At 49.1% G+C, this 25,909-nt stretch overlaps 12 protein-coding genes across 12 annotated transcripts; 5 read left to right on the top strand and 7 right to left on the bottom strand.

Annotated features, from left to right (window-relative positions):
• Positions 1–16: 16 nt before the first annotated feature.
• BGZ61DRAFT_531609 (short-chain dehydrogenase/reductase SDR) lies at positions 17–1,098 on the bottom strand (the record flags this gene model as incomplete). The annotated part of the gene is made up of 3 exons (XM_046253733.1): positions 17–506; positions 569–977; positions 1,026–1,098. 3 exons carry the CDS (start codon positions 1,096–1,098, stop codon positions 17–19), a joined length of 972 nt encoding a protein of 323 aa, XP_046105319.1.
• Positions 1,099–2,177: 1,079 nt separating this feature from the next.
• On the bottom strand, positions 2,178–3,445 carry BGZ61DRAFT_477068 (uncharacterized protein; the record flags this gene model as incomplete). Its single annotated transcript, XM_046248854.1, has 6 exons — positions 2,178–2,266; positions 2,331–2,430; positions 2,501–2,893; positions 2,968–3,056; positions 3,111–3,293; positions 3,364–3,445. The coding sequence occupies 6 exons, from the start codon at positions 3,443–3,445 to the stop codon at positions 2,178–2,180; spliced, it is 936 nt and encodes a 311-aa protein (XP_046105318.1).
• A 1,721-nt stretch (positions 3,446–5,166) lies between these two features.
• On the top strand, positions 5,167–7,227 carry BGZ61DRAFT_531607 (uncharacterized protein; the record flags this gene model as incomplete). Its single annotated transcript, XM_046253732.1, has 5 exons — positions 5,167–5,339; positions 5,396–5,465; positions 5,518–6,419; positions 6,472–6,656; positions 6,716–7,227. The coding sequence occupies 5 exons, from the start codon at positions 5,167–5,169 to the stop codon at positions 7,225–7,227; spliced, it is 1,842 nt and encodes a 613-aa protein (XP_046105317.1).
• A 111-nt stretch (positions 7,228–7,338) lies between these two features.
• BGZ61DRAFT_449889 (uncharacterized protein) lies at positions 7,339–8,938 on the bottom strand. The gene is made up of 3 exons (XM_046245668.1): positions 8,455–8,938; positions 8,020–8,395; positions 7,339–7,971 (listed from the first exon to the last, which is right to left on the bottom strand). Exons 1-3 carry the CDS (start codon positions 8,501–8,503, stop codon positions 7,389–7,391), a joined length of 1,008 nt encoding a protein of 335 aa, XP_046105316.1. The 5' UTR covers positions 8,504–8,938; the 3' UTR covers positions 7,339–7,388.
• An 837-nt stretch (positions 8,939–9,775) lies between these two features.
• Positions 9,776–10,421, top strand: BGZ61DRAFT_531606 (uncharacterized protein; the record flags this gene model as incomplete). The annotated part of the gene is made up of 3 exons (XM_046253731.1): positions 9,776–9,949; positions 10,003–10,131; positions 10,188–10,421. 3 exons carry the CDS (start codon positions 9,776–9,778, stop codon positions 10,419–10,421), a joined length of 537 nt encoding a protein of 178 aa, XP_046105315.1.
• A 575-nt stretch (positions 10,422–10,996) lies between these two features.
• On the top strand, positions 10,997–11,341 carry BGZ61DRAFT_449886 (uncharacterized protein). Its single transcript, XM_046245667.1, has one exon. It carries the CDS (start codon positions 11,164–11,166, stop codon positions 11,326–11,328), a length of 165 nt encoding a protein of 54 aa, XP_046105314.1. The 5' UTR covers positions 10,997–11,163; the 3' UTR covers positions 11,329–11,341.
• An 81-nt stretch (positions 11,342–11,422) lies between these two features.
• BGZ61DRAFT_388757 (uncharacterized protein) lies at positions 11,423–13,023 on the bottom strand. The gene is made up of 3 exons (XM_046242792.1): positions 12,646–13,023; positions 12,111–12,587; positions 11,423–12,061 (listed from the first exon to the last, which is right to left on the bottom strand). The coding sequence occupies exons 1-3, from the start codon at positions 12,943–12,945 to the stop codon at positions 11,576–11,578; spliced, it is 1,263 nt and encodes a 420-aa protein (XP_046105313.1). The 5' UTR covers positions 12,946–13,023; the 3' UTR covers positions 11,423–11,575.
• A 2-nt stretch (positions 13,024–13,025) lies between these two features.
• Positions 13,026–15,134, bottom strand: BGZ61DRAFT_587616 (uncharacterized protein; the record flags this gene model as incomplete). The annotated part of the gene is made up of 3 exons (XM_046256493.1): positions 13,026–13,713; positions 13,776–14,814; positions 14,870–15,134. The coding sequence occupies 3 exons, from the start codon at positions 15,132–15,134 to the stop codon at positions 13,464–13,466; spliced, it is 1,554 nt and encodes a 517-aa protein (XP_046105312.1). The 3' UTR covers positions 13,026–13,463.
• Positions 15,135–17,116: 1,982 nt separating this feature from the next.
• On the bottom strand, positions 17,117–18,610 carry BGZ61DRAFT_493311 (peptidase S8/S53 domain-containing protein; the record flags this gene model as incomplete). The annotated part of the gene is made up of 5 exons (XM_046250635.1): positions 17,117–17,376; positions 17,446–17,646; positions 17,701–17,836; positions 17,928–18,263; positions 18,317–18,610. 5 exons carry the CDS (start codon positions 18,608–18,610, stop codon positions 17,117–17,119), a joined length of 1,227 nt encoding a protein of 408 aa, XP_046105311.1.
• Positions 18,611–21,434: 2,824 nt separating this feature from the next.
• BGZ61DRAFT_531602 (uncharacterized protein) lies at positions 21,435–21,823 on the bottom strand (the record flags this gene model as incomplete). The annotated part of the gene is made up of 2 exons (XM_046253730.1): positions 21,435–21,664; positions 21,715–21,823. 2 exons carry the CDS (start codon positions 21,821–21,823, stop codon positions 21,435–21,437), a joined length of 339 nt encoding a protein of 112 aa, XP_046105310.1.
• Positions 21,824–23,476: 1,653 nt separating this feature from the next.
• Positions 23,477–24,570, top strand: BGZ61DRAFT_493310 (uncharacterized protein; the record flags this gene model as incomplete). The annotated part of the gene is made up of 4 exons (XM_046250634.1): positions 23,477–23,560; positions 23,630–23,859; positions 23,917–24,263; positions 24,326–24,570. 4 exons carry the CDS (start codon positions 23,477–23,479, stop codon positions 24,568–24,570), a joined length of 906 nt encoding a protein of 301 aa, XP_046105309.1.
• A 582-nt stretch (positions 24,571–25,152) lies between these two features.
• On the top strand, positions 25,153–25,804 carry BGZ61DRAFT_449882 (uncharacterized protein). Its single transcript, XM_046245666.1, has 2 exons — positions 25,153–25,218; positions 25,297–25,804. The coding sequence occupies exon 2, from the start codon at positions 25,429–25,431 to the stop codon at positions 25,663–25,665; it is 237 nt and encodes a 78-aa protein (XP_046105308.1). The 5' UTR covers positions 25,153–25,218; positions 25,297–25,428; the 3' UTR covers positions 25,666–25,804.
• Positions 25,805–25,909: the final 105 nt, after the last annotated feature.

Genomic DNA, 25,909 nt, shown 5'->3' with positions numbered 1-25,909 from the left:
AATTGCATATTGGCCTTTAAAATCCCGCGTCGCCTCCCAAGACAGCCACGACCTCACCAGACATGTATGTCTTTGTAGGATCCGCGATATCAACGTAGTGTGGTGCAACCTCAGCCGGCTGCGCTAGGCGACCGATCAACGAGTTTTGCGCCGCAGCAGCGATATGCTGCGTTGTGAAGCCCCCGGTAGCGAGGAACGGGGTGTAGGTCAGAGGTGGAGCTACACCGTTGACTCGGATTCCCAGTGGCAGAAGCTGCTGGGCCAGGGAGCGGATGGTGTGAGTAACAGCCGCCTTCGAGGAGCCATACAGGACTGATGTGGCGACAGGGTGAGCGTTGAGGCCTGAGGAAGTTACAATGATGCTTCCACCAGGCGTCAGAAGAGGTACAGCTGCGCGTGTTAACCACAACGGTGCGAAAACGTTGACTCGATAGATTTGCTCCAGCTCCGCAGTGTCAAATTCATGAATCGGGCGCCAGTTAGGACCCTGCAGATTTCCGGCATGACTACGTTCTGTAAGCTCACCGCACATAGCTTAATAGGTCTGGTTTACACGATGAACACTTACCCGGCATGATTCACGAGGATATCTAACCCACCAAGACGCCTATGAGCCTCGGTGACCAACTCAGCGCAAAAGGCTTCGTTGGCTAAGTCCCCAGGAATACGCTCAATCGAGAATCCCTCTTGCTCCACGAAGTCGGAGAGTGTCTGTGCGTCCACTTCTTCCGAAGGAAGGTAGTTGATGGCAACTTCAGCACCTTCACGAAGGAAGGCAATTGCGATAGATCTTCCAATTCCGGAATCACCTCCAGTAATCAGTGCCTTCATGCCTCGCAAGCGGCCACTACCGCGGTAGCTTGTTTCGCCACAGTCAGGAGGATACTGGAAGCTAGTATGAAGGATAGGAAACCCCTGGGGAGGTAGCTCCAACGTCTTGTTCGCGAAACGGATATTTGGGTCAATCAATTCCACGGCTGTAGATTTGTTAGAGCGTCAACAAAACCAATTCAGAATAGACTGACGAGGAGAGGCACCACGAGCTGCAAAAGCTGTACCCAGCAGGAGGGCTGCGACAACAGAGAAGCTCCCAATCATTTTGACAGGCACGGAAGCCCAAAGTTTGCGAGACCAAGTAGTGTGTGTGTGAAAATGATTTAACCTTAGAGGAGAGGTGGTTGCGGTTCTACAACTTCAATATTTATTTCATTCTGTTGCGAGCGATCATGTATTTATATATACATCGTCTTCTGTTTTCCGCGTATTTGGGATTCATTCTCGACAGCCTCCTACGCTGCATGTCATATCAAGTCCGAAATCCGCGGAGCTGACTTAACTGGGCGGATTTAGCGATTACATGTCAGGCCCGAATCCGCGGAGCTGATTCAACTCGATGATTGAACAATTGCCTTGTTGTGGTTCCTTGGCATCAGCATGACCACGATAATTCACCGCCGTAAGACAAATGCTAAGAGCTTCGCCACCAGGTGCATGCTGGTCATCAGGCGGTCATCACTGCGTAAGGTTATGTCCAACTATGGACTGGAGGGGTCTTCATAAGAGGGATTTGAATGGAAATTATTGATCTTTACTAAATTGAGAACATCATTACTATTTTTATGAGTCTTAATAGCTGGCTCAGGGTGGCAAAAGCGTGTCGGTGGGAATTACCTACGTCGCTAGGCGTCATACGTTCATGCGTAAAGGCGATGCCGCCTGAACGTACGGCTTACGCACACACGGATTCCACTGTCAATAATTACCCACATATGGTAGGTACGGAGTGTCCCTGATATCAGTGAAGAGGACAAGGAGCGAGGAATACGCCGGGGATTGCAAGGTTCCGCCAGAATTGCTTAACAGAACCAAGCAGCCAGAGCCAGCTGTCCTACCAGCCATTAACGCCAGAATCGCAAGGCCTTTTACGGAGTAGGTTGGATGACAGATCACAACGGCACCTATTCATTATATGGAATCAATGGTTTCGTCAAAAACGTCCCTTAATATATCTGCAGTATGTCTATGATCGCACACAACGAAGGATGGCTCACCATCCACAATAGGTGGGCCGACTTTCCCAGTTACAGGTCATTGGCAATTGTAGCACTATGATATCCCAATACTCGCTATTCCACTTCATGTTTTAGTATCATAGAAACATAAAATGCCACCGTAATTTAGAATTTCTTCAGTTTGCCCTTGTCATCCACGTCGTATCCGTAGTTTTGGATCAAATCAACTGCCAACGCAAAAAACGCGAGACTCTCTGTGTATGATGCATTAGCACAAAACCAATCACTTTACAGCCTCATTGCGGATTCAGTGCATACCAGCGTTTCCTATGTCCTTCAACCTGACGCAGTTCAGCCAGCCGTAACTGTTGTCCCCGTCCGTGTCAGAAGTGTCGCCGCCGACAACTGTGTGCGTGAGCTGCGAGGCAGACAGAGTCTTGGTCAGTCATCATTCCAAAAATGAGTTTGGATAGTATCTATGTGCGTACCTCATGAAGGAGAACGAAGTCTGGCGTATCCAGTAGGTCAACTTGAGCCGGCTTGCGAAATCGTAGCAAGAGGATCATCTTGACCCGCGCGAGCGCTTCCGTATGCGCAGCCTTTTTGACGTGGTCGAGGTCGAATATAGCCTTTTGCTCTATGGCAGTGTCAAAATAGTTTTGTCGGAATGTGATAACCTCAGGTGAGCCTGGCTGCCAGGGCTCACCCGGCTTGCCCTTGCCCGGCGATGTGACTCCTTGCGTCGTAGTATCCGCGTCCTTGAAGTCCAATATGGCAGCGCCATCTTCTACCGGTGTGTCCTGGACTGAGTCCTCCCAATGGACGTTGGGCTCCGTGACTCCTGTCCAAGGAACGATATGCCTTGCGTCGCAGTGGATTTGCTATGAACAAGGTCGGGACATGTGAGCACGCATAAGGACAAATACCAACGTGGACAAGATGAATGTGCTCTTACCAAGTCAAACTGGTCCCTGTCCTTTTTCCATTCCGTTGACCAGTTATCTACGTCGACCCAGACGTATTTACGTATGGCATCGTAGTGTGCTAATCGCATAAACATTAGCTACTCAACTAGGTTCGTGCTGGAACCCTACTAACCGAATAGTGTGCCCGCTGTGGCTACGTCGTCGTTTCCAAACAGTCGCTTGGCCTGCTTCAGGATGCGGTCGTCGGGCTTGTTGTTGGCATCTTCGATGTACGGTCGCAATACACCCGCGACCAACTCTGCCCGCTTTACGGCAGCATCCGCATAGAACTTCACTTGGTTATACACCTCGCCCACTAATGCGCTCTATTAGCAATGATGCACCTGGTAGAGTCAGGGAGGGGAAGTGTCAATCTGTGGACTTACCGCAGCTTCTTTTGTCGATGACAAGGCGGTTACCCGCAAGTGCGACCTGCACCAGGGCAAGAAAGATAAAACCTTTAAGCATCATGAGATTGAAATGAGGTTAAGTCTTCGCCGAAAGATTTGTTAAGGCGCGATCTCTGGTTGGAAACTCCAGGTCTTACTTTCTCAACTGCGAAAGGCGCTGAATGTATAGGAAACGGGTGCAACAGACTTGACAGTGATCTATGGACCCCAAGGCTCCTCGCCTGATCAACTTCAGCTAAATTTGAGACATCCCAATCGAAGGATTCTTGAGTTGAGGCTTTGTTTACAATCCCAAAGGCCACGCACTGTGGACAGATTCAAAAATAGCAACGAAGCGAGTTAGTTGGCCCTCCATGGAGTGAAATATCGTGTAAATTTTGGAGTCTATCCTGCAGTTGGAGTTGCTGTTGGTGGCTGTTCCATGACTCTTTGGATTACATCCCGTGTTTATCCAGTGTTGGTAAGACAAGTTCTACTGAAAATGGAATGTGCCGAGGGCTATGGATTGCGTTGCATTTAGAATCCGCCCCATCCTTCACGCAGCTACCAACAAGCAACATTGGTGTTCAGACCAACAACACCTTTCGCTATTCAGGCGAATAAGAATGACTCGAATCCATGTGCACATATGGCCTAAAGGACAAGTACCTCTTTGTTTTCGTATGTCAGGTGGAGACCTGGGATCCTTTTGACGCAACTTCTTGAACCAGCTATTCGCGTGCATATTGAATCCTTGTGTCGCATTGCCACTCTTGCGGGGCGCAGTTGACAACAGCCTGATATCCCCTGTAACCGACAAGAGCCAACTCCACAAACCTGGCGCTCCTATACGGTGACATGCAGAAAATGAAACGACCGAAAAGATAAGGAGCGACCAACAACTCCCGTATGCGTTGGGAGGGTGGGGGCCGGTTTCAGTGTCATGTGGCAGCAATGGCTTCAGCCGTCGTGCCATGGAGGCTAAATTAAGTCCTAGCGAGTCACAGGGCTGTCCACTAAATTTAGGATTCTAGAGTAAAATAGTGTTAACCCTAAATTATGTTTAAACTTGTCGCTCTGCCGCTCGTCCGCAGGTTTACATGCGCCTTCCATCTTCGTATTATCCTGGCCAAAAAACCAGTGCAGGCACTTTTTAGCATCCTTTCAGGATCCTCGTGTTGGTTAGATCGTTGGTAAGTCCTCTGTAGGATTGCGCTCGAGAGAATTTAGACGATATTTCTTTTTGGCAGTCTCCGTAAGGCCGAATATGGACGTCTATCTTGGTGCAGGCTTCTAAGAAAGCCCTATCAAGGCATCTGAATTTGATGAGATCCGCCTATAAGTCTAGTAAAGAGTTTCAGGACAATACGGATGCTATTACAACGCTTTGTCAACTTGAATAGTGCAACTCATTAATTCGCAATCTTCTGAGGCGATAGTAACGAAGCCCGAACTCCTGAGTTCCATAGGATCATGCCAAGTAAATTTCGCTTTTACCCCCGGTCATCCCAGCCCCTGATCTCACCAACACATGTGCTTTACAAGCAAGGCTGTGCAGCAGAGCCTACAGCACAGTGCAGAATCCTTCTAAAATATCTACAGGTCATGAGACTTTTATGACTATACGATGGTGGTGTCAAGATGGACGTACAGCTCTTGCGCATGGCCTAGTAACATCATCGATTACAAAGGCTCGCACATTCCCACTCCACTGCAGGGAAACAGACGCAGGCCAAAGAGATCCAGTCACACCTATTTACCATCATTGAGTCAGAGGCAACTGTCTCACTGCAAGTCAACATGCTTCTGCAATATTCCCTCATCGTTTTACTTTCATCCATCACCTCGTGTTTTGGCCAAAGTGGCACACCCACCGAAACAGGTGTCGGTGAGCTCGGTATTCTGGCTATTATACCCACTGCGACCGGTCAAATTGGTATCAATCCAGTTGATATCCCTGATCCAGAAAGCTTGTACGTAATTATCGTCGAACACTTGACACAAAATAACACAAGCTCACACCTCAAAGTTCCGCACCAATCGGCGTCGACACCCAATATCTTACAGAGACAGTGGCCGATGGCAAAACAAGCACAAAAGTGAGTCGACTAAAATTCTCATCTCAAGATCTTACCTACTGACACGACTCAGTGGATTGGAGTTGGTGCCGACTTCGGTATTGCAACAATCACCACGGCAGGCGCAGATGGACTGCCCCAAGAAACAACCATACCTAAAGGTTTTAACGTGGTTGTCAATGCTGAAGGAAAAGTTGAGATTACGCTGAGCCAACTCATCAAAGATCAGCTCGCCGAAATTGCACCTCTGGTACCAACTTGCCCTTCAACAGTACGACGAGACTGGGATCCCAAGAGCCATCGACACGTTGAGAAACGGGCCGCCGATATTGACTGTATTCAGAAGCGGACTGTCATGTTCACTAACGAATTCCGAAAACGAGCCTTTATGGTCCCCCAGATGATGAACCTCAACGAGGACATAGCCATAGCCTCGGGGAATGATGCCTTCCAACTGAGCCGAATCAACCGGATGATGGCGTTTACGCCCGAGGGAGTTGTCAGCAGCGCTCTTGCAGGCTCCGAGGCCTCACTCGACTCATTCCTGGTCGCTGTCGAGTCCGCAGCGTCGGGTGTCATGGCTTCATTCGCCTTCTTTATTGGCGCTGTCGACATCCTTGAAGATCTGTGGAAACTCAAGGCAGACCCTCAGCCCATGCCCTTCTTCAAAAGTAAAACTGACACAGAGGAAGAATCCTGCCCAAAGTTGAAGCTCGCTTGTGCCGGACAGCGCTGCAGAGGACAGGCGGGTGTGTGTACCGGCGAATGGAAGGGCTGCAAGTGTGGAACGTCCTCCGTTATGGTAGGGGATGTTTTCTTGTACGACAATGACTGGGCTGTCGTTCAGCAGATTATCAAGGACTTCGATATCGACAGTGATCCCAGCGATACCAAGGACATCCCGGACCCCACATGCAGCTCCACCAGCGGTGATGAGAACAACCTCGCCAATATGGAAACTGACTTTTGGAAAGAGTATATCTCCCTGAGTCCATGTTTATGCCAATTTATTTCTAACTCTAAAAAGGCTGCTGGATAAGGTGTGCGATGACAATTCGAAACTGTCCAGTTCTTTCGACAAGACAATGAAAGCATCTGACTTGGGTCTCGACTCATATGAGAACTGGACATTCGACTTTAGCCTACAGACCAGTGGAGATGAGGAATGTACTGGCTACAGTTGCGCTGATGTGTTTGGAAAATTCTCGCAGTGTATGTTCAATAACATTTATATACGCTGGGATAAGGAGCTACTGCTAACAATTTAATAGGCTCTTATGACTCTCACACCAAGTATAAGACGGGTGAGCTGAACCTCGACTGTGGCACTGTTAAATATGCTATGAACGAACCCGATGAAGAAGCCCCAGAAGAGAAACCAAAGACGGCTCTGAAGATGCAGAACGATAAATGCTACGGACGAGACGAATTTGGTGATCATGGCGACATTGACGAATACTGGGTGCGCTGGTATTCCGGTTGGGCTTGCGGTGGTACGGCACTCAACACAATCAAGGCTGGGCAACCCGACACTTTCATCAACACCTATACGACCAACAATGACGTACCCTATCAGTACAATGTATACTGGAAGGACGGGTGCGAACTTGAGACAGGCGAGACTGAGATGTATGCCTCGAATCCCCTCAACGAGAAAAATCCGGGACACACCAAGTGCCAGGAGATTCTTATTGATGACTATAAGAGGTGCAACAATGGAGGAGTGGGTGGTAGTATTGAGGCTGGTTGCTTGGTATATGAGTTTAAGGCTGAGAAACAGTAAAACTGGTTATTAGGTTTAGTTGTGTCAGTTAGTGGGTGGCCTAGACTTGTTGTTGATGAATTTCAAGGGTGCTATATCAATTTTAGGTTCCATAATTCTGAAAACAAATTGCTAGCTAAGGGACCAAGTCTACTATTATTATAAACGTGCAGCGGAGTCGCCTATCTTAGGAGGCCAGCCGGCCGATGTCTGATATAGGTACCACGCATAGTGGGGTTCTTGAGAACTCCAGGCTCCTCATTATCCTCAAGCCGGAATATCCGGTTTGGCGCCGTTGACTCTGTCTCGGCCTTGAATGCCGGCCAACCGCGCGGGCGAACGGTGAACCGCGGCTCAACATTGGCCACGGCCTGCCACACCTCAGGTCTATCAGGATTGACAGGTATGTCAACCGTCAATACACCAGCTAACCTCTCACCAAAAACAAACGGATTCGCATTATCCTGTACCGTAGTTAGGAGGACTCGCCAGGAAGGTTCGCTCGTGTCCAGCCATAAGTTTACCGAGACAAGATTTTCCGCTCGGTCCAGTGCCTGACAACAATCTCGCCAGCGGGACAAGACGGCGTGAGCCTCAGGGCTCATGTACTTCTCCCAGCGGATAGGAAGGCGAATGGCGAGGTGAAGATGCTTGATGTCGTTGAGCAATGGCGAAGGGTGAGAGACTGCGAAATTGTTGAGGGTTTCCAGATCGTGTATGACAAAAGTCAGAGTATTGCAAATAGATGCGCGGCATTCAAGATATCTAGCAGCATTCTAGCAATCGTTCCAATTAGAGTGTGATGGAGCTTACAGTTGCCGACAAGCCAACAGCATTGAAAGAAAGGGGCTCCATGGAGTCTGCTTCGTGGACTGATAGAGCTCCTCACACTTCCAGCAAGGTCCCCATGACGACATAAGGCGTCGCCATATGAGTGGATCTTCAATGCAGCTGCTGTTGAATTTGGTGCATTCGTCCATGAGGCTATCAGGTCTCGTGTGGTCCGTGACGCATCTCGCCCGCACGTAACGGCGGTTGTCTTGAAGCACGATGTGTTGGGAAAAGCCTGCGTCGCTCCACAGTTCCTGAAAGATGGCGTTTCGAATCTCCAATGGAAGCTGCATTATCGCAGAGCCGCGTTGAGGTTGAGTCTTTGCATCCATGGCCTCGAGGTCGGGATACCGAGTGCCTGTTCGTTGTAAGCAAGGTGAGGTCATGGGCATACACTTCCAAAGGAGGGTTGCTAGCCTGGTCTGAGTCGAAGTATGACTTTGGAGCGGAAATCACGAAACTTCATTTTGAATCAATGATTTTTGGTTAAATTTATCGCTTGAGTTGGGCAGCACCAGAAAGACGAGCAGAGTTATCGATGCTATTGCATGGTGATATTGTCGTGACGGAATGCGAACAGGCGGTCACGGACGGCAGAATGTCTCCTGCACCGCCCCGAAGGAGCTGGAATAATGGTTGCGTCCTGCAGTGATGAATGGCAGGGTGCTATTTCAGACCACCGCAGGAGCGAATACAACCGTGGGGGCGGGATTATGGTAAGGATTGGAGCGGTTTGTTGGTCCTCTGCTGCACTAAGCCAGTCCTCTTATTAGGCTGGTACGAGGGCAAGAAAGGTAAGGCTTGACTGGATTCTTGCCTGTGGGGTTGGATCGACAGATTGAGCAGGTGGCACGGTAATATTTAGAGAAATTATGGTTCACAAAACGAATCTCTATTTGAGTTGTCACTTAGCAGCCTTGGGTGGTAGTGAGGAGGAGAAACATTACGGTTCCGTGGCCGGTTTCGTTCATCAGACGGGCCGATTGCCCTCCACGTCTGAAGGGCCTGTGCCCATCACCGGCTAAATCTGGGATAGCTGATTTACAGTTGATGCGAATGAAACATAGGCCCGTCTTATGATTGCCTGACCATGCTGTCGTCCGCTCTGACTTAAAATGATCAATTGTCGCCACTGCGCAAACAACTATATCGCAAGCACCCGTCGTAGTCCGCTACGCGCGAGGGCCTATTAGATCGCATGGATGCAATGGCTCGGGGTGCGTTCGCGACAGCATTGACAGCTACCATGCCGCCGAACAGCTTTGTTTCGCCGATGAAACACAAGGGCTGCGGAAACAGACTGGGGATGAAGTCCAATTGCTGCCCTGAGAGCCCTGAGATGGCTTTCAGGGCCATAAAACCGCGTTTCACCCCTGGCCCTCAAAGGCCCTATCTAGACCAGCATCAAAGCGGCGATGCCTTAATGCACCCGATATTGTTTGTTGGTGTTTTAGGTAGCTCCTTGCTCCAAACATCGTAAGCGCTATGGCACCACTGGACAATTTACTCAACACAGTTCCATTACAGATTCAACACACTGCATTCTTGAAGTGGAAGAAAGTAATTAGCTTAAGATGGTCAGTTGTTGATTGACATCAACCTGGGATCCGTCCATGCGGTATATATTCGTTCGTACATCCACCCTTGATTCAACCTTTACCTCCCATCGGTCGCTCAGTTTTCCCTTCACCCTCATTCACCACATCCCAGCCCAGCCAACCCTCATTCAACATTCACAATGCAGTTCAAACTCCTCATCATCACCACTGGCATCCTTACCGCCTCTACCGTGCAGGCCGCGGTCAATATCACGGATATTATTGGCGACATTGGCGACATATCTTCATTAGCTGGCGAGGTAGTCACTCTCTTTCAGAATCTAGACATCACGACGATCATCTCATCAGCACCTGTGAGATCAGCCAAAGCAACTCCATTCAGAGGGAAATGCTAATCCTGCCTCAGAAAATCATCGAGAACATTGGTCAGATTGTGGAAATCATCACCTCGGATGCCGAAGCAATTAGTGCAGATAACGGCACCACCTCATACAGCACAAGCGACGAGACGGATGCCTGCGGTGGTTTAGAGAAGGTATGAGAGCTGTTAATTATCCCGTTCCATTTCCAATGTTAACTATCATGGCATAGTTCCTCGAGTCGGTCGGTCAGATTGCCGATGGCGTCGCCGACAAGATTGACATCGTCTCGGGCACTCCGTTCAGCGGTGCTATCGGTGGCATCATCACTTCCGTCAAGGATGGCGTTGATGACTTCGGCAACAAAATTCTTGACATTGTACCTTCTTGTGATAACTCGACCTCGGCGTACAGCCTGGAGAGCGTGGGCGCGTCATTTAACACATGCCTTGAGAAATTGTCTTGATCGAAGATTAAGACCATATCGCCTTCATCTAGCTACAATTTGATCTGCTGGAATTCTTGAAAGCACCCCGGACGTGTAGTTACTTGTTGCCCACGGGCTTCAGACGTTAATAAGGCCTAATGTAAGCCCTTGTATGAAAAGAATCATGTAAAAATATAAAATCTGCCTCATTTGGAGAGACTACTGTGTTTAATTCTAAATTCATGCTACATATTGGCAGAATTGCGAAAAGAATCTGCTCGACGGCCTCGAAATTTAGAAGCTCGAGTCGGGCGCACCCAGGCCAGCCGCCGGTATCGTCGCCTTGAACCTGATGCAAAAAGCGTATATTTAGGTAGATCGCACCTATTTCATGTTCGTAACTCAAAGCTGCTAATGGTTCTCAGTAGGAGATTCGATTACGCCAAGAGAAGACACGGGTGACCCATCCGACTTGTCCGACTGATAGCATCCTGGGATGACTACTGTAGCGTTTGCTAGGGGATGTCGGGATGCATTCCCGAGCTTGGTCCGCCATGCTACAAGTGGGGTAGATAAGACGGCGACTCGACCATCCAACTGCCAACTTGTGCTCGAGCGTACCTCTACCACCATCAAAAACTTTGTACAAAATGACAACATGCTTGGCTACTCTCTCTACCATAGGAGGGAATTCTTGATAGTTCCGTCATCGAGGGTCTTCGTCGAAGCGAGGCGTTGGAGCTAGCTGTTCAAGGTATCATTTGCCTTGGCCCTTGGGACGATGCTGCAGCATGGGCATCACCCGGCGATGTTGAGGGATGGCATCTCTTCACCCCGCGGAGCCACAATCCAGACATTGTCAGCGGTAGAAAAGAAAGGGACCTGGGTAGTGTTTAGGGATGCTCTCCTAAGTGGGGCAGGTCATTTGAAGGGCCGAAAGAAATAACGCGATAAATAGCCCCAGGTTCTTACTCGTATCCCTAGTTGCGACGGCGGTGGGGTATCTAGAGACCTCGTTCACAGTTAGGCTCAAGACTTTTGACTCATATTGTATTAAATCAAGGCATAGATATTAAACTCTAGCTTATAAAATAATGAAAGGCCCGAATCCAACCTAAGAGACTAGATTATGAAATAATACCTACCTGGGCTTTCTATTTTCTTCCAGAATTTCTAACATCCAGCTGACAACTTCACCTAGCCAGTGAAGCTAAAACTTCAACAAGCTCCGCTTCCGTCACTGAGCTAGCGTCGGCAATATCATACATCGGAATCCCCGACGTGTCTGGTCTGAAGATAAATGTGCCGTCATAGTCATCAAGCTGTGCGTAGCCCAAAGTCGAGCCCCCAAAACCAGGACTGAGTGCACATAAGAATGCAGTAAGATCTGGCATCGGGCATATTTTGTCAGGATAATTCTGCTCCAGAGTGACTTTTCTGGTGGCGATTTTTAGGGGATCTTCCAGGCAGTTGAACCCTAGGAATCTCTTCTCTAGGCATGTCCCGCCCTCCTTTTTCAAGCCTGCCAATGGGTACTTGACTCCTTGGGCCGTGTGAGACGGCACCACTGTGAAATTTGAGAATGCTGTGAAGTGATCGAAGACGAACTTGGCCGCCTTGGGGTTAAGAGCGATATTAAACTGGTTTGGAAACAAGTTTACGGAAAGATCGCAAGAGCCCTTTTGAACTATTAGTATATCGTTCCAACGTGCGGGTTTGCGTACTTACCGCTTGTAGATGGCACTTCACCCTGTCGGCGACACCGCTTTGAATAAATCGCTGGAGAATTGCCAGCGACGAGCCTCCAAAAAACTGGACACTGGTTGAGTTCTTGATTGTTTGGCATAGCGCGTCGTAATCAAGAGGGCGAACTGAGCTTCCTTGGTTCACCATTTTTCTCTCTGCTCGTTCTATGCAGGCGCTGTACCATGACTTGAGGCTCTCGACTCGCTGCGCCAGAGGCTCAGTCATGATCTCTTGATGGGACTTGAGCTCCTCTTCGCTGCGAGATACGAGCTCTTCTTTATGGTGAAAGTTCAGATTCACTGGATTCTGGATGCCATCTAGGCTCTCCAGGTCCATTAATACCTCAACCGGGGCATTCGCCCAACCAGCCATGCAAGTGACTTGATCCCACGCTGTGAGACGTCCATGCAAAATGGCATCTTCTTTTGGGCCATTTTCAGGCTTCACTGCCAGTCGAAGCTAAATGTTTTGACGCATCAGCGTCTGAGGGAATTAACAAGCTTTGGGATAAGCTTACCAGCTCTCGGTCTTGTGCACTTAGTCCATCGATTCCATCAAGGTCAGCCTCATTTAGAAGACCGCCTAAAAGCACTTTAAACGACCTTCCGCGTGTAGGGAAGTGCCGCTCTATAAGTTTCAGGCACTGAACGCGTTGCTCTCCGGTCATGGTCAGTCCGAGAGAAACCTGGCGAGGCTCCAGGATCCAGATGACGCGCGTGTCGGCCCTACCGGCCGTTGCTCGCATCAAAGCCAGAGCAGCGGCCGAGTTGTCCGAATCGATGGAATCATTGTAGTATATAACGAGTTTTTCACTCATCGTGTCTATTTAGCTCCAGATGCTTTGATGTATTGATGCGCAAGGCGGCTCTTGTGGAGTTTTATGTGTGGTTTATGTGTGGTGCAATGGGGAAAAGGGAAGATACAAGACTAGGCACCCGCTCGCAGATCAAGTGGCTGTGCACTGCCACCGACCGCTTCGCCACACAAGGTTGACACCGTGCAAATGTAAAAAGCGAACCATTGGCCGGCCGGCGCCAAACTGCCGAAAAGTGCACCACATCCGGTTCCATTTGAGGCGGTTGGCCGATGGAAACTCGATAGGAGAAAATACCTTGGCTATGCTGGGACTGTATCATCTCATGTCACGAACATCATTTGGTGAAACGTGCATTGATGCAAATCTGACCATTGTTCCCAGAAGTTGAATTTCGACACTAAATCTTAGAACCAAGATATCTCTTCCAGCCCATAATATTTCTCTCAAATTATTTCGCACATACCCAATACATTAAAACATCATTTATACCATCAGCCATTCCCATACCTCCTTCATAATTAAATGCAACCGAAAGCGATGGCCCCAAAGGCAACCCCATAATGCCACAGGTTTTGAACCGCGATGGGGCTAGCGACAGATGTGGCATTTTTGCAACTGTAATCATCAGGCAATACACCTCGGTTTTTCAGTTCGTCAAAGGGCGTGCAATTAAAGGCAATAGCTTGGGATGGGTTAGGGTTTATTGTGAACTCCTCCAGGACCTTTTGGGTGTTGTTCCCATCGGCATGGTTCTCCATGAAGGATTCACTACGTAGTAGGAAATATCAGTCAACCACAAGAAATCCAAAGGGTAGAAGAACGAAACGCACAAGAAGCCGTTGGATACGTTGACACGGGCGATGGAGATCCTAGACAAATTGGTCTCCGGCCAGTACCACACTCGCTCGCTGCCAAGGTACTCGGAGCTCAAGTTGAGGTTGTCGCAGGAAGAAATTTCCAGGTCAAAGTTTGACCAGTTGAGAGCGGCCTGAGGTAGCTTCACGCTTTGGAGACCGTCGCTGTTGAGAAGTTTTAGTTTTGTCAACTGATCGAACGGGAGCTCAAGGTCCACCATCGCGTTATCTGATTCCATAGTAAAGCTCCCAACGGTCAAGTTCTTCACCGAATCGTGACGCTCGAGCTTGGTGACGTTGCCTTTAAGCACAATATTGTCGATATCCACACTGGCCGTCCTGGATGTTCCAATAGTCACGGCAATGTCGCTGCCAGAAACCCAGAGCTCGGGAGCCTTGGCCCAGCCGAAATTGATTTTCTTGACGTTAGGGAGATTCTCGCCTGAGATGGTAATGCTCGACTGGTCAGCGGTGCCATTGGCACTGATGGGATAGCTGAAAAAGCTGTCCACCGATTTGACTGCCGCAGCCCAAAACGAAACGGTGCCGTACTTGTTTTCCCCCGTGAAGCCTTCAAGACCTTCGTGCTCCATGCTCGTGAGGTTTGCTGCTTCGAGTATAAAGTACCCCAGTCGTGCGAGCTTCGTGATATCCAGGCGCTTGAGCTCCCCAAGGCGCTTTAGGGACACAGAGCCCTGGACTACTTCAAGTTTCGGGAAGCTAATCTCCTCGAGGCCTTGAAAGTACCAAAATTCAATGGCACCCCCGACTTTCGTAAGTGTGGAACTGGAAATCGAGAAAGCGGATGGGATCTCGCAGTCTTCCCAAGCTTCCTCGCAGCCGGAGTGAGTAATGTCACCTTGGATTTCCTCAACACCATCAAGATTGATGGTCTCGCTCAAGGCCTTGGCGAAACCCAGGTTTCCGCTGATTATCGTGCAATCATTTCGGACCTCGATAGCATCACTTGCGTCTGCAATCGTCACGTTGGTGCACTCGATTGCCTGGACAACTCCTACCCAGTTGGTCAGCACACGCTCCTTTGTGGATCACCAGTTGGGAATACTGACCCAAAAATAAAACCAGGAGCCCCATGGGCCCGAAGATAGATCGTAATTGTATCATGATGGTGGATAAACGAGTGACTGTGCCAGTAAATGCGGCGATTGTAAAACTGAAATGAAGCACAGCTTCACGCTCTTCCCACAGAAATACAGGAGGGAATAAAACAGGATCTCCTGGGAAAATATACGTGTGCAGAATTTTTTGTCGGAAGGACTGTGATACGATGTTGTGATTCTTGACACCCTTGTTCGTTCGTGTTCTTGAGTGCATGGTTACTCAGCGTCAACAATGTATGAGATAATTGGCACGCACAGCAGAGTGCTGAGGTTTTTGTCTAACTACCCCTGAGAACGAAATCCGGTCCCTTGTTGGCTAGTGCAATGGCCAGAAAACAGTTAGGACCCAGTCATGCATCTTCTTCTTGCTGTGCTGGGAGCGTATTTTCGCGTATGACTCTGGCCATAACCAGACCCCTGCAGGGTGATCCCAAGTAATTTCACAGCTCCAATAAACTGCAAACACAGGTCATTTAAGTGGAACGAACACTGCACCACATGGATATTCTCGTGCATCCATTGTGTTACTGACGATAACGCGTTAAGCTGCGAACAAGCCGACTGCTTGGCGAATTTGTAGAGAGCCCACAATCGCCTCCATTCAACCGAATTTCGGGTCGGATACGAGCCTGCCGATCTTGTCCAAACCCGGGAAATTCCAGTGCGTTGCTACTACCCAACCTGTCTCGGAGTGATTGTGTGGAGAGGCTCCTTTTTGGATGTGAGTTTGAGACACAGCCCGCGAAAGTTTTGCCCATCACAGGCCGAAGAGTTGCATCTGATCTGTTGCGCTAGCTAGCAAAAGGGAACGCTTCACAGTTCCATTCTCGATCCTGTTGCTGCTATTTTGAGCCCAAAGATGGAGGCGATCTGAATGTGGAGAGGTGGGGCGTTAGCTGGGGATTGATTTGCGATGCACGATAGGCTTTACATCGCCAATTACCCAATTACCAATCCTTTGTTAAAAGAAATCCAAACAAATTCCAGCCTCAGATTAAGTGCGTAATATCGATGTAAAAAAAATATCGCAAAGGTCTTGGCAGCATTCTCTTTATATCTTCCAATGAACTACTTGACGAGATTGCCTCCTTATTGCCAGAAGTTCGCACTCCTCCCGCTTTCAACGGCTTCGCCATGAAGTCGCCAAGTATCCCTAAATACTATGACTCTACTATTGCAAGCCTTAGTAATAGTAACTCAAGACAGACTTGCAGCTTATTGGATCAGGTAGTGGAATACCGAACTTAAATTCCTACTTACGAAACTTTATTTCTAGTCGCTTGTGGCAGATCAAATAGTTTGGGTTCTATGTGTTTGGCAGTTCTACCTTGACGGATATGCATTTTATTGGAAGCTCACTAGGACCCTTGAAATACACACCACTAGACTCCGAAGGGCATATCAGATCCCTGGGCCCTGGGTTGGCGCACATCACTCCACACAGGATAATGTCCATATCAATCTCAGGGCTTCCAGGGTAGACGTAACGAACTGGGCAAAGGCCCCAGGCCGAACCGTCGAGGTTACCCTTGTCGGGAATCTTCATAGGCTGCTTTACCTACCCTCCTGCAAATACCAGTGGACACGATATTTTCTCGGTACGGTACGAGTGCTGACGTGGACGATTATGAGAGATTTGACTACGACTACTAACATGGTGACTACCACGGCCATGAGACTAAGTTTTGAGAGTTACGAACTATATGAGGTTAGGAATCTTGAGCAGGATGTCGAATCTAAAGACCAGACGACCTTGAATTTATTGCTCTCTGCAGCGTCGGCTAGGAGAATAGCCAATCATTTATTGACGGGCGCTAAATATATAGGTTCGAAAGTACACACATTCTCATAGCTCAGGTTGTAGTGGGCAAATCTTCAAGCGTCAATTTAGGTTTGCCTTTAAATCACTGTCGGTAAGAATTTTACCGACGCGAACACCCTAAACCAGTTCAATTTTGTCGGGATCACGACCAGAACTAGCCGCTATTTATGGGGAGAATAATCTTCAATTTTCATACTGTCTCTAAATTGCAGATTTAACGTTCACTTGCATCTAGGGTTACATTCTCGACCAAATGCCAGTGCAACAACTGATTCCCTCTTGATCATCAGACAAATCCAGCTTCAAACTTGACATGAGAAGATAGTGCTCATCTTCGAACCCAGATGGGAATATCGCGTGGCCACCTTTATCGCTTAAGCGTTGCCGTTGTAAGAAACCAGGTTGGGGCTGCCGCTCAGAGTACCAGTAATGCGGCCAGTGGTGCCAAGGGCCTTGATGCGGTTGGTGACGGCAGCAGGGGTGGTGAGGCCCTCAAGAACCTGGAGGTACAGAGCGAGGCCAACAACATGGGGGGTAGCCATGGAGGTACCGCTGAGGCTGGCGGTAGCGCTGTTACCACCGATGTAAGAGGAGAGGATGGAAACACCAGGAGCCATGATATCGACACCAGCTCCTAAATATCAAAGAGAGTCAGTCCTCATATTTCATTGCAAGAAGAATTTAGAGGTTTAGGAAGACTAACCGTAGTTGGTGAATGAGGCAGGGCGCCAGCTGGAGTCGATAGCACCAACGGTCAGGGCGTTGGGGGCGTTGGCAGGAGACTGGCTGGAGACGGGCAGAGGGTTGCCAAAGTCATCGCCATTGCCAGCAGCAACAACGGACAGAACACCCGAGTTGTAAGCAGCGTTGATAGCGGTAGTCCAGGTCTGCTGGGCGGGGCCGCCTAGTCTTCTTGTTAGTTGAAGATTCATTGTGCATAATATATGAGATGACATACCAAGCGACATGTTGATAACAGAGCGTCCCGTGCGTCCCTTGGAAACAATATCATCAACAGCCCAGTTGAATCCAGACAGGATGGTGGAAGTGGAAGCCGTTCGGCCACTGAAAACCTTGACAGAGATCAGGTTGGTCTGTAAAAGGTGGGGTTAGCCTTGATCTTCCCTTCCTTTCCGTATTCCAGCCGAGGCCCTGTGTTTTCTTCCATAAGAGAGGAATGCTTACCTGCTTAGCGACTCCGTAGGTAGAGCCTCCGATGGTTCCAGCAACGTGAGTTCCGTGACCCAGGGTATCGGTGTGCTCTCCGCCAGCGGCGTTGAATCCAAGAGTGGCACGGCCACCGAACTGAGTGTGGGAAATGATGATACCACTGTCGACAACGTAGGCATAAGAGCCAGCGCCAGCGGAGGTGTCGTAGATGTAGCTGGTTGAACCCGAGGTACGGTGAGAGATCGTACCAAGGCCCCAGGTGGAGCTAGACTGAGTGGTCAGGGCACGCTCATCAAGCTCCGGCTCGGCATCAAAGAGGTAGTTGATGTAGTCTGGCTCAACAAAGGCGACCTAGGTTTCTTGTTATTCAGGTGTTCGTTTGAAAACCACTTTCGAATACATACGTCAGGGCTGGCCTTGATCTCAGCAAGAGTCGCCTTGTCGAACTCGCCGGAATAGGCGTTCCAGGTGCTGATGTTGAAAGTGTTCTCAACACCAGCAGTGTCACGCTTGGACAAGCTGCGACGGTGGACATCGGCAACCCAGTTCAAGTGAGATTCAACCTCGACACCGGCATCCGCCTTGAGGGTGACAATGTACTTGCCAGGCACGACGGCGTCATCTCGCTTTGTGGGCGCGGCGAGGGCAGCAGGGAGGAAAGCTCCCAGGAAGAGGGCAAGGTTGCGAAGGCTAGCCATTGTGAATCGTTGTCAAGACTCCAAGAATGCTGAGTTGAGAGGATGATGAGGATGAAGAACTCCAGAGACCAGCACAAGCCGCCATCTTTATATATTTTCGCAGTCAGTTCAATGAAGCCTATCGTAAGACCAATACTACGCGATTTCTTGGCTTCCATATCTTGCGTGACGATGCAAAAGGTTGCGCCTTGGTTACAAGAGTCTGTCAGCTTCCTAAACAGTCTGGCCGTCGGCCGACAGATCCGAGCAAGGAAGGTAGTAGGTCGCGCGAAAGGCTATCGGCCATACTATGGCAAAGCCAAGGCTGGCCTACATATAGTGAGTGTCGTGATTGAAGAGGTACCGGTGAATTAGCGCGGAAACGCGGTTCCCGAGCGCTTCGATGGAAGGCATTTTGCTAGTCTGTCCTGTCAGAATTCTCCGCCGAGCTTTAACCCTACACCTTATGCTTAAGTCAATTCTACTATTCTTCCACCGGTGCTCGGCGCGCGGACCAAAGCCTATTGAGTCATTGAGTAGTGCTGATCGTGCAGGGAACGATCGCGCAGGGGTATCACGGCCCATCCGGGTATCGCGCAAGGCTGGCTACAGATTAGACCAATGCGGACGAAATAAGGTCAACATTAGTTCCTCGAATGATCAGCACTCGCAATACCCTTGAGCACTTGCGAGCTCCTTCTCCTTTTGAATAGCGGATGCGGAGGGCTCCGCCACTCTCAAGTGCCGCTGGGACTAGGATCGGGACAAGCCCTCCAAAGCGGCAACGTGCCCCGATTGCCTCAACGGGAGCAGCCAGTCTAGGATAAGCGACTGCAGATCCGGGTAGCATGCAGTGACTCGGATCCAACCGAAACAGTGAAGGATAGTCAGTCTATACCCCACAAAGTGAGGTGAGGTACTCGGCGATAAATGTCCTGTTGCGGCCATATCACCTGCTGCGCATGAGCGGCTTAAATCGTGGGCCTATCATTCCAAAACATGGATGATAGGGTTAATTACAACGTTATAGTACACCCGAGCAGGGGTATTTAAACTCTTTATTGGCCCTTTTGTTACATTTACCGCCGTATCCCCTGGATCATCAAAGGTTCCATGCTAATCGTACTCTACGCCAATTGAGACCGCAGTCCGTTATCTCTCTGCATCTAAGTCTGCATTTGGTCTCTAGCTCGACATTTCTTCCTGCCTATAATGCCACCTCACTAGGATATTTCATCATCCTCGGTAGATTATCCGGCGAAACGGGTGTCAATCTGATTTCTTTCGCCATTTCCGGTTCATTAATAATGTTGAGGCCACCACTCCTTTATTAATCCAAAATTCTGAGCGTGTTTCTCCCAACCATCTCGTCGCTCCTGCGAGTCGGATAGACTTGAGGCCGGTGCTAATCAGTATAGCCTGGCCCTAAAGTCTTGGCATAGTCGCTAATCATGGTCAGCAGCACACTGGGATTCTCCAAATGACTCGTGGCGAACTGAAGGTGCTCACCCAGACTTAACATGATTCTCTAAAAGTTCCTGTCGAGTTCATCTGTGAAATACTCTCCAACACTGAGTTGAATTTGTTGATTCTAGTCTTGTGGCCCCCGAGCAGCTTCATCACTGAAACCGGTTGACCAACTCGACCATGTTTGTAGCACCACCTTGGAGAACTGTCAACGTGGGGTCTGACAGCAATCGTTGCCTCGAGTGTTTGGGCCACGTTGGATATCGTGATCTCATTCACTCGCTCAAGTCACTAATTTCAAACATGAAAATCTCGATTCTCCTAAATGGACTGTACACATGCCGAACGTACGCTTGCAAGGACATAGGAAGAGCTTCCTATCATTCGTGTAGCGTTAATCATACAAAGCCAAAGTAGCAAATGACACCTCATCTATGGGATGCCGGCCACATCTATGCTTTTAAGCTCTTTCTTGTCCCTCCAGAAGAGTACGCTCTCAACTCCAGTCAAAGTGTGGTAGTTTAAACCAACTGCAGGAATTTCGGTGCAGAAATGCAGATAGCATGAAAACCTCGCATCACGTTCAATCCAACAAGCAAGACCGTTCCTAGTTTCTCCTTCTTCAATGGTCAAACAAGGGATGAATGTATACCCTGGCTCTAACACACTCACAATAAATAAGAGGAAGGTGATTAACAGCAGACTGAGTAGGGGTTGAATGACGTACTTCGATAGCCCAACCCTATTTGGGCAGGTCGCAGAAGGTATTTGCTACCGTTCTGTGCTTGTTCCAATCCTCCATATCCTGGTGGACGACCTCGACACGTTCGGTTTCGGTAATATTAGGTGCAGTGATTGCAATTCCCTAAAGGTTTTAGCCGCAAGAACGAGATTGCAGTGACAAATAAATAAGATCCTACCTCGCCATAGCTCCCATCAACTTCAATACGCAAATTAGTATCAAGATGACTTCCAGTATCCGATGTTTGTTTTTGAAATGAGCGGAAATATCTAATTCAGTTATGAATCCAAACTTAATCAGCAGGCTGCAATAGCAGACGAAGTGCAGGCCGATAAATACCTAATAAAAATTGCACAGAATTTAGACACTACGCCAAATATAATCTTCAAGACAAAGAGACGATAGGTCCATCTCTTCCAGCGTGGGAATTGGCTTGTAGGGCTCGCTGATTGCAGCAATTTCCATGGACGAATCAGACGAATTAGTTTTCATGCCACCAGGCTCTAGGACAGTGATATGAACACCCAGTGATTTGACTTCCGAAGAGAGAACGGAAGAGAACCCGCCAACAGCCCATTTAGAAGATTGGTAGGCACACAGGCCGTGGCTACTCAATCTTCTACCAAGCGAAGAGACCTAGAGAACATGACCTAAACCTTGCTGGCGTAGGATAGGGAGCACGGCTTTTGTGATATAGACGACGCCCAAAAAGCTGGCATCGACTTGAGCCCGAAAGTCATCAATTGCAATGTCCTCCGTAGCAGCTAGGTTGGCGTATCGAGCAGTATTGACGACAACATCGTTTCTGCCAAATTTTTCGTGACCAGCCTTAGCGACATCGCAATTGTTCGTAACGTCGAGAGTCACTGAGAGGATCCTATCAGAACCATATTTGTCGACTAGTTGTTGAAGTTACTGGGGCTTCCGAGCCGCCGCAATGACCTCAGCACCATCTTGGCGTGCTGCATCGACGATAGCAGGCCGAGACCGCGAGAGGATCCCGTAACGAGCCAGACTTGAGACATGATAGGATTTTTTTGGTACTGGTGAATTAGCGGTTTATGACAGGAGTAGAGATGAGAATGATTAACAACCTGAACCGTAAGAGACGGGCGAATAATATGTACTATGTACTGGGGAGTTCGCTAGGAGGAAACCCATCGCACTGTGTCACACTTCCATGGATCCCGACTGGGTGCACCTGGCGGGTGGGTGGACCATGGGCGGATCATGGGTGGACGACACGCTGGTGCTCTGGTCCGCACGAGGCGGAGAATATACGAAGTTAGCAAAGCGTATGATGTAACTATTGCTTGGTGTTTCGGGATTTCCTTGGTGTGGTTTTGCGACTGTTTCGGGGGTAAGGGTATGATTTACTGCTAAGGCCGGTACGTGCATGACTTGACGCCATTCCATACACCGCAGGAATACGCAGAGCTTCAATCGACCTCATGTATGAGTTATTACGTAGTAGAACCTTTTCAAGACTTCCGCTAGTCTCCGCCTTTGATATAACAACATTGGCTGTTCACAAAGCCAGTCATCACTACCGGTTATAGTCATTAGTGCTTCTGAAACGTCGAGGTGGTGAGTCTAGATGCTGCTTGTCGCTCAATGAGCAAAGTCATGGAGGCGGAGCAAAACCGCTGGGTGCGGCGACATGCGGCCGTGGTCATCATGGGAACAATTCCATACTAACTACTCCACCCTGAGATAGCGTGAGGTCTCCGCATTGGCCTGCCTGTTTAGGCGGTTGAGAGGAGACGGTTGAGCATGAATAGTCTCAATGCTCCATGTTTACACTTGCTAGACTACTTCAAATGTCTGACTTCACCAAATATAAAAGGCCAAGCTCGTACCATTGCACATTTCCTTCACATCCTCTCACGCCACCATCAAATCAGCATCTCATGTCTCATTTAAATTCTCGACTTAAAGAATCTCGAAATGTCACACGCAATTGCTCAATTTGCTACAAAGGTGACAATTATCAGGGCTAGGCACCGGTATTGGGGTAGATACCGCCATATTACTCGCACAGCGAGGAGCCAAATCAACGCTTCGAACGTTTTTGCAGATGGCGGGTTCCCTGAACAAGCCGCTGATGCTACAAGCAAGCATGGCCTCAGGGGTCCAACTCGGTCCACCGCAATAGACTAGGCAACACGAAATCTCAGGATCAACGAGCTCCAGCCTGGCGTGAGAGAAACACATATGTACACTTTCTTTCAGAGGCCTTCTTGTATGCGTAGCCTTGAATGATTTGTCTGTGGAGCATTATGTATTCAGAGGAGGGCTCGACCGTCTCTGATAGCTGTGCTGAGCAGCTTCCGAAATCGATGATACAGACCCCTAAACGCTGTAGCTGCAAGGATCTTTCCATGAAGCTTTCAAAAACGGGACTCTCAATACCAAGAGCCTGAGTCATTATGTGATATACGTCGTAATTTACTACGTCGTTTTTATTGGGCTACAACAAAAGTACACTCCGCTAATTCTTAGTGTAAAAATGGCCTGTCATAGTGGTTTTAGATTCGGATTGCGGAGTGATTGCGGGCTTGATTGCGGAGTTTGGTATTGAGTTCGGACGGGGGACTCTATAGTATCAGGAGAACATATAAAAAGGAAGCTTGGTCTAATTGTACCCAGCATTTTTTTCATCTACCAAGGCAGCCATCATGACAGTCGTAGCCGTAGCAGGAGGTACCCAGGGTCTCAGTCGATCGATCGTCGACCAACTTGTGAAGCACAGCGAATACAAAGTGCTAATTTTAGCCGCAAGTTAAGCGGCCTCTTCCAGAACCCATCCAATCTATGGCTAATAGTGGTAGCCACAACCACAAGTCGAGGAGGAAACAGGCCTGCCCGTTATTGAGGTGAACTATGGGGACGAAGATACTATTGTTGAAACTTTGAACCAGAATGGCGTCGAAATTCTCATCTCAACCATCAACGCCATGGCAGATGTTCAGCCTGAGCTTACCCTGATGAGGGCAGCCAATCGTGCCAAAACACGGAGGTATATTCCCAGTTTCTTCGGAAGCTTCTGCTACCAGGACAAGTAGGTTGCCTATCCCAGTTAACAAAGTCACACGTAACTAAGCATGGCCATTTACAGACATGGAATTCTTCCTACCGTCAAAGCCAAGCTCGATATCCGTGAAGAGCTGTCAAAAATGACGTCTCTGGAGTACACTGTTGTTTACAACGGATACTTCCTCGACTACTATGGAAACGGGACTGTTCCCTCCTACCTACAGATTGTTCCTGCAGTCATTGATATGGCAAATAATGCAGCCGCAATCCCAGGATCAGGGAACACGCCGGTAGCATTCACCCACACGCTTGATATTGCCAAATTCGTTGTGGCATTGCTGGGTGTCGACTCCTGGCCCAAGGAAAGTTTTATCATCGGTGACAAAGTCACTTGGAACCAGTTTGCTGAACTTGCGGAGAGTGTTAAGGGTATGTATCGGTACCATTCCCAAGCGAGATTTAAGGCGCTCTCATTAACACTTACAAAATAGGACCATTCAAAATCAGCCATGACCCGGTCGAACTGTTACAGACAGGCCAAATGACAGAGCTTCCTGGGCAAATCTCGCTGTATCCGTTCTTCCCCAAAAGTGGTTTCCAATGGCTCTACTCACACTTCGGACTTTGGTTTGAGAGTGGAGAATTTGATCTTAATCCACCGCAGAAACTGAATGATGTGTTCCCAGACATTAAGCCAATGTCGGTGAAGGATTTCTTAGAACGGTCCTGGAAATAGTTTTGCAACTCATATTGCCCACAAGACGGCTCGGAAGAAAAATACCTAAACCTCAGGAGTCAGATGTTCAAGTGAAGATGTGTTTGAAACATCAGCCGTCTGTCGTTCACGCGCAGAAGCAACCGGTCAGAGTAAGCTTCCTGATATTACGAATAGTAGTCCTCCAAACCCCGTAGTGTCAGTCTACACCTCATCCGCAACTTCATCCCCAGTCTTTTATCGGCCAGAGATTGAGACACCAAATCACACTTTGACATAACATCCGACCTTGGACTCATGGACTCCGACCTTCTCCAAAGAGCATGCACGCTAGCAGAGCGAAGCCCATTTCGGGGTCTGCTTGGAACACGTTCTGAGTTGAAACATCGTCCAGGGTAGGTGTTTATGATACCGATGATCATAATTCTGGGCCTGTGCTTTAGGCCCAATCGGGCATGTGAATTATGTATATCTGCAGCCCCCCTCTGATGTGATTGGCGACAGTGGGATTCATCCGGAGTGGAGAGTGAGGCTGTGCTCAGACCTCCTCGCCAGATGCCATCTGATAGCTGCTGAAACGACCCAGTCACCAAAAACGTGGCACGGGTGTGGTTTCTCTGTCCATGTGCTGAGGGATCCTTGCCCACACTGGTGGGGGCGCGATGTACAGTGAGTGACAGGCGTAAGCAGCGTCGTTTCGGCATTGATAACGACCCTCTAATAGAAGCATACTGATTGCTTCCATAGTGGCCCGGTGGGGAGAGTTTATGGCATAATTGGCATTTCTAGTCGCGAGACAAGAGGCAAAGCTTGGTAATCGACCCGTGTGTACGGGGAATATGCACGTTGGGGAACCCATGGCTCCAATATTACGAAAAGATGTTGCACTTCCTCCTCCACCGTTATCGTCATCAGGAACATCGCTACAGAGTATCTGCTGGAGGTGTCGTAATCCCGCAACCTAAGGCTCAAAACAGTTGGTTATTTCCGCCTGTTCCGGGGCCCCTTACGCACTCTGGCGCTGGCGTTGGCGCTGGTCCAAGGGGGGCTTCGAGAGATGACGAAATGTCCGCAACCCTGGTCGGCGAGCCGCTTCGGGCCATTCTTGATTTCTAAGACGGCAAGGCCAAGGGATCTCGGCGGACGGCTCAGCCTCAATGTGCCTATGCGAATGCCATGCTTCTTCCGGTTGGGACCGCCATGCTCCAACCCGCCAGGGAGGGGCCGCCCATCGCGGCGCAAAGGTGGCGAGACGGACAGGCGATGCAAGCGACTCGGCAGGGGAGCCAGGCGTCCGTCCGGTGACTGGCCGACCGGGTTACAGGCGACTGCCCGCTGGACGACCACTGGAACGATGTCA

This window comes from Ilyonectria robusta (genome assembly GCF_021365365.1).
Source record: "Ilyonectria robusta strain PMI_751 chromosome Unknown BGZ61scaffold_8, whole genome shotgun sequence".
NCBI classification, from domain to species: Eukaryota; Fungi; Ascomycota; class Sordariomycetes; order Hypocreales; family Nectriaceae; genus Ilyonectria; species Ilyonectria robusta.
Note: the sequence above shows the minus strand (reverse complement) of the source record. Positions and strands in the feature narration are given on the sequence as shown.